General features: G+C 42.5%; 1 protein-coding gene across 2 annotated transcripts in view; it reads right to left on the reverse strand.

Moving 5' to 3' along the window:
* Nucleotides 1-7790, reverse strand: part of smarcc2 (SWI/SNF related, matrix associated, actin dependent regulator of chromatin, subfamily c, member 2) — a 24682-nt gene extending 16892 nt beyond the window's left edge. For both annotated transcript variants that reach the window (XM_060867293.1, XM_060867292.1), the window contains exons 1-10: nt 7668-7790; nt 5344-5463; nt 4334-4419; nt 4159-4240; nt 3921-4013; nt 3749-3818; nt 3582-3651; nt 1691-1766; nt 1318-1562; nt 979-1100 (exon numbers count right to left, since the gene is read on the reverse strand). In XM_060867293.1, coding sequence (XP_060723276.1) covers nt 979-1100; nt 1318-1562; nt 1691-1766; nt 3582-3651; nt 3749-3818; nt 3921-4013; nt 4159-4240; nt 4334-4419; nt 5344-5463; nt 7668-7778 — 1075 coding nt within the window. In that variant the 5' untranslated portion in view covers nt 7779-7790. The remainder of the gene's footprint in view (nt 1-978; nt 1101-1317; nt 1563-1690; nt 1767-3581; nt 3652-3748; nt 3819-3920; nt 4014-4158; nt 4241-4333; nt 4420-5343; nt 5464-7667) is intronic.
* Nucleotides 7791-10000: the final 2210 nt, after the last annotated feature.

Genomic DNA, 10000 nt, shown 5'->3' on the forward strand with positions numbered 1-10000 from the left:
TCAGAGTATATGTGGGATATAGGGGGTGTGGTCAGAGTATATGTGGGATATAGGGGGTGTGGTCAGAGTGTGTGTGGGATATAGGGGTGTGGTCAGAGTATATGTGGGATATAGGGGGTGTGGTCAGAGTATGTGTGGGATATAGGGGTGTGGTCAGAGTGTGTGTGGGATATAGGGGGTGTGGTCAGAGTATGTGTGGGATATAGGGGGTGTGGTCAGAGTGTGTGTGGGATATAGGGGTGTGGTCAGAGTATATGTGGGATATAGGGGGTGTGGTCAGAGTATGTGTGGGATATAGGGGTGTGGTCAGAGTGTGTGTGGGATATAGGGGGTGTGGTCAGAGTGTGTGTGGGATATAGGGGTGTGGTCAGAGTATATGTGGGATATAGGGGGTGTGGTCAGAGTGTGTGTGGGATATAGGGGGTGTGGTCAGAGTATGTGTGGGATATAGGGGTGTGGTCAGAGTGTGTGTGGGATATAGGGGGTGTGGTCAGAGTGTGTGTGGGATATAGGGGTGTGGCCAGAGTATATGTGGGACATAGGGGGTGTGGTCAGAGTATGTGTGGGACATAGGGGGTGTGGTCAGAGTATGTGTGGGATATAGGGGGTGTGGTCAGAGTGTGTGTGGGATATAGGGGTGTGGTCAGAGTATGTGTGGGACATAGGGGGTGTGGTCAGAGTATGTGTGGGATATAGGGGGTGTGGTCAGAGTATGTGTGGGATATAGGGGTGTGGTCAGAGTATGTGTGATATAGGGGTGTGGTCAGAGTATGTGTGGGACATAGGGGGTGTGGTCAGAGTATGTGTGGGATATAGGGGGTGTGGTCAGAGTATGTGTGGGATATAGGGGTGTGGTCAGAGTATGTGTGGGATATAGGGGGTGTGGTCAGAGTATATGTGGGACATAGGGGGTGTGGTCAGAGTATGTGTGGGACATAGGGGGTGTGGTCAGATGACACAGTTGTATTTGTTTGTCACCTGTTTTATTGAGTGTTTCCTCTGATGCAGGTACAGGTGACGGCTCGTCCAGGTCTTTATTCAAATCCTCCTGCTCCTCCTCCCTCTGACCTCGCTTGGACTTATTGTAGGGGGTAGTGGGCCTTTACCCCACACACACACACACACACACACACTATAGCATTTCACTTAAATTCAACATGGTCTCAGTTTTATAGAAATCAGAAAATTTAAAATGACAATGTTTATATTTAAATGTATATTCGGCTTCAGTATTCGGCTTCTCAATAACAGAGAAATATGAGTTAAATCACACGACTCTGTGGTGGTCTGGTTCTCTCTCTGCTCCTTCACACTCACCCTTTCTTTGTGTTCTTCTTCTTGCTCTCCTGAGGGGGCGGAGTTGGGGATGGCGAAGGAGAGCGTTTGCGTTTCTTGGCGTTGGCCGGCTTTTTATCTCTCCTCTCATCAGGAGCACTCACTTCATCTGTGAGAGTCTTAGCTGAGATCCTCTTCCTCCTTGTGCCTCCTTCACCCACCTCATAGTCTTCCTCATTCATCCACTCATTATACTGATCCAGATCCAAAATCCACTTAGCATGAACCTACACACACAAAAGTCAGGGAATATGGGCATTCAATTAAGAGAGAGAGAGAGAGAGAGAGAGAGAGAGAGAGAGAGAGAGAGAGGGAGACAGTTAATATATAGAGATGTTTTTCAGGGGTTTCCCACCTTCCTGGGTTTCTCTGCACTGGGTGGATCCTCCACTACAGCCTCCACTTCACTAGCTGAGATCCATGTATCATAACTGTACAATAACAAACACACAGCGTTACATAGCTGCTTTTCTTCACACACTCTTCTGTGTAACTGTTAAAGTTGAGTCTCACACTCAGGAAGATGACTTGAAGATTATTTATATTAATCACATTTTCATCCAATCACTTTATTTTAAAAGGTACATGTCTAGTTCAGGGGGTCACGGTGGCTTAGTGGTTATCACGTTCGCCTCACACCTCCAGGGTTGGGGGTTCGATTCCCACCTCCACCTTGTGTGTGTGGAGTTTGCATGTTCTCCCCGTGCCTCGGGGGTTTCCTCCGGGTACTCCGGTTTCCTCCCCCGGTCCAAAGACATGCATGGTAGGTTGATTGGCATCTCTGGAAAATTGTCCGTAGTGTGTGAGTGAATGAGTGTGTTTGTGTGCCCTGTGATGGGTTGGCACTCCGTCCAGGGTGTATCCTGCCTTGATGCCCGATGACGCCTGAGATAGGCACAGGCTCCCCGTGACCCGAGGTAGTTCGGATAAGCGGTAGAAGATGAATGAATGAATGAATGAATGTCTAGTTCACTAAGTTGTGAGTAATCAGACTAATAATCAGATTAATAATCAGACTAATAATCAGACTAATAATCAGACTAATAATCAGACATGCCTCGCTCCTGTAGTGGTGTAACGTAGTGACTATAACCTCCATGATATTGATAAACTCCTCTGTCCTAAAATTGGTAAACTCCTCTGTCCTGAACATGTCAAAGTTACAGCTCTGATTGTTACACTGTACATTCCTGTAAACCTGAATTAACGCTCAGATTTTTTATATTTGCAGCATTAATAACCATGATTGGATCGATACAGTGTGCAATTAACCACTTTAAATAACATTTCTCACAGTTTCACATCAGTGAGGAAAAAAGATGGTGTGTCGTTCTGCACCTGAGCAGGTACTGAGTCTAACATGTCAGTCATTGTGCACAGACTGTACAATATTTCAGTTGTTGCTGTTTTTGCACAATATTATACACTATCTCAGGGACCTGCTGCTAAGAAACTGTGTTCATTCTAATATTACTGCACACAATATTGTCTGAACTTACAGTATTTACATACAGTGTTGACACGGGTCGGTCGGCGCTGTTTCTGTTTACTGTCTTTTGTGTATTTTGTGTATTGTCTTGTAACCTTTTGTCTGCCCTGTCTTGTCTGTCTTGTCCTGCACTGTCTTGTTTGTCTTGTCCTACACTGTGTACACCAGGTTGTACAGATACACTTTATGTATCTAGGACTAACTTACTAAGTCCTTATTACCCCTGTGTGTGTTTTATGTAACACACTGATCCTGGAGAAACGTTGTCTCATGTCACTGTGTACTGTAACAGTTATATATGGTTGTAATGACAATAAAAGCTTCTTGACTTGACTTGACTTGACTACTGTTACAGTCGGCCAGATGTTAGCTGATATCCAGCATCTGGTCATTTCCTGTCAGTTCCTTAAATAATCTTCTGGTTATTTCTACACAACATGTAGGGTCTCTGTGACTGTACAGAGCATGTTGCAGTTGCAGTTATTACTAACCACAGTGTGGTGTGAACACTGCAAACACTATCCCTGCTACAGAGCAGAGTTTTATGACGTGTGTGAAACGTTCCACTACTCGGGTTAAGCCCAGTGTGGAAATAGAAAGTGTTTGATCCGTTACCATAGAAATGAAATCAAGAGCATATAATAAACCAATATAACTACAATAAATACTACTGTCAGAGCTGCTGTTAAAGAATCAACACCTTCTGACCAATAACAACTCAAAACTCAACATGCTCAGATTTAATCTGCTGTCTTACCTGTCGGGCCAATAACCCCAGTGCAGCAGCATCTGTTTATCTCTCTTCATTACAGGACGGACCCACTCCTCTGTACACACACACACGCACACACACACACCAGGTAATTGAACAATGAAGGGTTAATAAGTATGTATTGTTGTGTGAATGATGTGTTACTGCCTCACCCTCTTCCAGACTGGCAGGGATCGGAACCACCAGATGAGAACTAGCCTGTTTATCATCAGTTACTGAGCCCTGACACACACACACACACACACACACACATAGAGTTACAACACTAAAAACATGAATTTACTGACACACAGTAGATGAGTATGTTAATGTTTACGGAGTTACCTGATGTCGTTTAATAATATCCTTCATTTTTCCCAGAAGTTTGGGTTCGATCTCTGAGCTCAGGTAGATCACAGGCCGAGTCAGACAGTTATTCTGCATAAACACACACACACACACACACACACATACACACACACAAAGTTATTTAGTCAGAAACAGGTGTTTTATGGCTAAATGTGGTTCCACATAATTCTGGTGCAGTGACCATTCAGGTTGGTGTGACGTTTTTGTATCTCACCTGTACCAGAGACTTCTCTATGGTCAAAAACATCTCAACATTCCGGTCCATTCTAGAAGGATTCTGGAAATCAAACCTCCTCCTGAAACACACACAAAATGTATTAAAATGCTTCCACACTGACTGGTATTGACATAACAGGAACCATGTGAGAACTGTGTGAGGAACATCTCACCATCCTTGGTCACTCTTGAACTTGTAAGCAGCAGCAAGTATGTGACACAGCGCTCCTCCTGCCTTAAAGTCCAAAAAACTCTTCATCTGATAAAACACACAATTACAGTGAGAACTACTGAGACTAGTTCTGGTAGTGTGGTGAGAAGAGGGTGTGTGCGTGTGTGTGTACCAGTAGTTTGGTGAGAGGAGGGTGTGTGTGTGTGTGTGTGTGTGTGTGTGTGTGTGTACCAGTAGTGAGAGTATGGTGTGTGTGTAGCGGTAGTTTGGTGAGTGTGTGTGTGTGTGTGTAGCGGTAGTTTGGTGAGTGTGTGTGTGTGTGGCGGTAGTTTGGTGAGTGTGTGTGTGTAGCGGTCGTTTGGTGAGTGTGTGTGTGTAGCGGTAGTTTGGTGAGTGTTTGTGTGTACTGGTAGTTTGGTGAGTGTGTGTGTGTGTACCGGTAGTTTGTTGAGTGTGTGTGTGTACCGGTAGTTTGGTGAGTGTGTGTACCGGTAGTTTGGTGAGTGTGTGTATGTGTACCGGTAGTTTGGTGAGTGTGTGTGTGTACCGGTAGTTTGGTGAGTGTGTGTGTGTACCGGTAGTTTGGTGAGTGTGTGTGTGTGTGTACCGGTAGTTTGGTGAGTGTGTGTGTGTGTACCGGTAGTTTGGTGAGAGTGTGTGTGTACCGGTAGTTTGGTGAGTGTGTGTGTGTACCGGTAGTTTGGTGAGTGTGTGTGTGTACCGGTAGTTTGGTGAGTGTGTGTGTACCGGTAGTTTGGTGAGTGTGTGTGTACCGGTAGTTTGGTGAGTGTGTGTGTCTGTGTGTGTGTGTGTGTGTGTACCGGTAGTTTGGTGAGTGTGTGTGTCTGTGTGTGTGTATGTGTGTACCGGTAGTTTGGTGAGTGTGTGTGTGTATGTGTGTACCGGTAGTTTGGTGAGTGTGTGTCTGTGTGTGTGTACCGGTAGTTTGATGAGTGTGTGTCTCTGTGTGTGTGTATGTGTGTACCGGTAGTTTGGTGAGTGTGTGTGTACCGGTAGTTTGGTGAGAGGAGGGTTGCTGACATGTCGACCAAAAACCTCCTCCTGAAACTGCAGCAGTTGAACCACCAAACTGGACAGAGATTTATTAGTGGGAGGCTCTGCCTGGATATACTACACACACACACACACACACACACACACACACACACACACACACACATCAGCCTAATAATCAGAAAATTGCAAATTATGTCACTTCATTAACAGTGAATTAGACAGGAAGTTATTTTACTTTATGATGTTAGTAATAAAACAATATTGATGGGAATTAACTGCAGCTCAGGTTAGTGAGGGGCATCACAGGGCTATAACACTCTGGGGTAAGTGCTTTCTGCCCTCGTCTACACATGATCTCACTGTGATTGACAGGTGAGTGACAGTATGCCCCGCCCACCAGGGAAACATGGACCTCAGCTCCAGGTGACAGCTTCCTGTTGGGTCACTCAGGAGTTCTTTAAGTGTTACTGAAATTAAACACTTACACTCTTTATTACGTCTCTAAGAAAATAAACAGACTTTTTTAATTACATAGATTTTTATTCAGATTATTTATTTAAAATCTAAAAGCTCTCTTCCTGTCTCATCCAGCCACTGACTACAGTCCTGAGCTATATGAAGTGTCATATGAAGATAAAGTCACCTGTTCCATAATCACACAGCAGGAACACAATGAGGTGATTAACACAAGTGTGGAACATATTTCTGTAAAAGTATCAGTCAGGTTCTGATCATTAAAAGCACCAGAGACATTAAACTGGTTATTAATCATTTTAAATAATACGTTTGACAGGTGATGTTCAAAGGGTTAATACACACAAATACACACTGTTCCAGTTTACACCATGTCTTCAGCACCACCATATATAACTGTTTCAGTTGACTGTTGTTTTACACTCATTATAACACCTCATATAACTGCTGCTATAATACTAATGTGTTCATTACAGGATTTCTGCACATGTACTATAGAACATACAGTGTGTACACTGGGCAGAGCTGATTTTGTCTTTTGTCTGCATTGTCTTTTGTCTGCACTGTCTTTTGTCCTAAAGTGTCTTTTGTCTGCACTGTCTTTTGTCCTGCATTGTCTTTTGTCCTAAAGTGTCTTTTGTCTGCACTGTCTTTTGTCCTGCATTGTCTTTTGTCCTAAAGTGTCTTTTGTCTGCACTGTCTTCTTGTATTGTCTCACAGTCTTTTGTCCTGTACTGTCTTTTGTCCTACACTGTATTTTGTCTACACTGTATTTGTCCTGCACTGTCTTTTGTCCCTCAGTGTATTTTGTTTGCACTGTCTTCTTGTCTTGTGTCTCACACAGTCTTCTTGTCTTGTGTCTCACACTGTGTACACCAGGTTGTACAGATACACTTTATGTGTCTAGGACTAACTGACTTCAGTCCTTATCTCTGTGATGTTCTATGTATCTCCCTGGTCCTGGAGGAGCGTTGTGTCATGTCACTGTGTACTGTGTCACATATATATGGTGTAAATGACAATAAAAGCTTCTTGATTTCATGACTAATGTAAACATGATGCATCCATCAGCTTGTTCACACTGGGTTTAGTTTTGTGACAAATTCATGACAAAATCCCAGTGAAGTCCATAAGCATGTTGTCACACTGTGGAATAAAGAAGGGGTAAAAACACTGACGATCGCTGTACACTGTTATTACTCCTAGTTATTATTTTGTTATAATAAGCAAATTAACATGTAATGAGTTTATAATGTTCATTACGTGTCTAATATTTATTAAAGACTTTTAGGTTTACATCCTGCTAATTTAACCTGAATATTAATTATAGTGATAAATTTATTGTGAATTATGGTTATGGTTTAGTGTGATGATGATGATGATGATGATGATGATGATGATGATGGTAAAGGGGAGGGAAGAAGACTCAATAATGTCATTCACTATTTTTAAAGACGAGCAAAAGCTGATTAATGAATGAATGTAAATAAAATAAATGAAACCGGATGCACATCTGGATGTGTGTGTGTGTGTGTGTATGTGTGTGTGTGTGTGTGTGTGTGTGCGCGCTACACCATATTTCGTGTTTTTTTTGTCTCCCAGATAAAGAAAAACGCGTCGCTTCATCAAATCACATTAAATCTGTGTGAGATGTTTAAGTGATGTTTAAATCCCTGTTTAAATGTTTAGTGTAAATGAAAAGCTTTATTGTGTAAATGCTGCATCTCCTATTGTTTGGTGTATCAGAGGATTTAAACATCTGGATTTGTCTCTCACATCATCACCACTTCATCACCTCTAATCACCTACTGCTGCACTTTACATGCCAATAAACCAGAAAGTACCTTTTTATAATTCTTCCCCAGCCACACGCGGACATTGTCGAACTGAGACACGGTATCAGAGGCTTCGAAATATTTCACATTCGGCCCGCCGTCTTTCTTCCGCACCGCCATCTTTGTCTCCAGTCAGACGTGTGAGGCGGAGCGCCCTCTGCTGCCCAGCGGCGGGATTTCCTCACGCGGGAACAAGAAACGACGCCCATTTTGGCTCAAAATTTGTGTTTTAAGGTCCTACTTGTTGTCTGTGTGTGTGTGTGTGTGTGTGTGTGTGTGTGTGAGCCAACATGGCGGAGCCTCAGAGTCCCATAGTGTTTTTTCAATAAAAACACTAAATCAATACTCACTCTAGTCCTACATAGGTTTCTGGGTTATAATTAATTACAGCCGTTTGCATAAGATAAGTTTATAAAAGTGTGTACGTTGTATAACAAAACAAGGTTAATTTAAAAGATTTTTTAGAGATGAAAGTAAATCACGAGTCTATATGAGTTTATCACCGCTAGAGGACGCCACTGGTCTTTACTATAAGATTTAAACTCCACATCAATGTTTATTCATTCATTCATTCATTCATTCATTCATTCATTCATTCATTCATCTTCTACCGCTTATCCGAACTACCTCGGGTCACGGGGAGCCTGTGCCTATCTCAGGCGTCATCGGGCATCAAGGCAGGATACACCCTGGACGGAGTGCCAACCCATCACAGGGCACACACACACTCTCATTCACTCACACAATCACACACTATGGACAATTTTCCAGAGATGCCAATCAACCTACCATGCATGTCTTTGGACCGGGGGAGGAAACCGGAGTACCCAGAGGAAACCCCCGAGGCACGGGGAGAAAATGCAAACTCCACACACACAAGGTGGAGGTGGGAATCGAACCCTCAACCCTGGAGGTGTGAGGCGAACGTGATAACCACTAAGCCACCGTGCCCCCCACATCAATGTTTAAACTCTTTATAATCATTAATCCAATATTTCACCAACTCCACTTTCCTACAGGTGTATATGTACTCTTTGTAGTCTACCTGTGGTGTTCCATAAAGTATTGGCACCCCTCCACACTTCTTCAATGTCAGCGATGTGCTAAAAACAAGCATTCTGTCAGTTTATTTCATAAGAATGTATTTATTTTTTAATACTGAAGGTTTGTATCAGATTTATAGCATATATTGTTTCACATTATTTAAACCTACTTTGACCTCCAGTTGTTGCTGAAAACACCGATAATCAGACTGACTGTTTTATTTATTTATACCAAAGACAATGATGGTGCACTCCTACACATCCATTATTGAGTCTATGTTCATCTCTTCCATCACCATTTGGTACATTACTGCCAAGACAAAAGCTGAATGCAGAATGTCATTTGCTCTGCTGAGAAGGTGATTGGCTGCAATCTACCACCTCTTCAGAATCTGTAAACTTCCCTGACACTGAATTGTGGCTGATTCTCTCATCCTGGACACTCTCCTCTGGCGCAAGACTGTGGTCCATAAAGGCTAAACCTTCACGCCACACAAATAGTGTCTTTCCATCCATAACTGGCCTCATCAACTATATTCAGGACTCAGCGTGGTCTGTTATTTGTTAGCTTGGACATTAACAAACAACCGCACCAATGTTCATATGCATCACATTAACACTCACTACTCTGACTGTTATAATTCACCTTCATACCTCAAACTGAGAGCATTTACACTGGTCCACTTTTGTGTCCTGCATTAATGAACAATTAATGTTGATATTTTTATTTCCCTTTAATTGTTTTTTGTAAATCTTTATACTTGTACACATTTTTTATTTCTAAACTTTGTTCCTTATATTTATGCTGCTTCTTTATTATTTATTATATATACACCAAAACACCGAGCCAAATTCCTGTAAATATAAACCTAACAGTACCTGGAAATTTACATTTACATCATGTGACAGACTCTTATCCAGAGCGACGTACATAAGTGCTTAAATCTCTAACATTGAATGCATTAATGCTGGCTCACTAAGTTACATACTTAAGATACCATGAGTTTAAAACATTTGTTCAAAGTTACAATGAAAAAGTGTCAAAAGTGTTTTTTTTTTTTTAAATGTAAAAGATAAGGAAAGAAGTGCTAGTTGAAGTGTTTTACTGAATAAGTAGGTCTTCAACCGCCGCTTGAAAATAGCCAGTGACTCAGCTGTCCGGACCTCTAGGGGAAGTTCATTCCACCACCTTGGTGCCAGAACAGAAATGAGTCTCGTAGTATACTTGCCTCTTACCCTGAGAGATGGTGGGACCAGTGGAGCAGTGCTGTAGATCTGAGGGTGTGGGGTGCAGTGTGA

The sequence above is a fragment of the Tachysurus vachellii genome, chromosome 4, assembly GCF_030014155.1.
Source record: "Tachysurus vachellii isolate PV-2020 chromosome 4, HZAU_Pvac_v1, whole genome shotgun sequence".
NCBI classification, from domain to species: domain Eukaryota; kingdom Metazoa; phylum Chordata; class Actinopteri; order Siluriformes; family Bagridae; genus Tachysurus; species Tachysurus vachellii.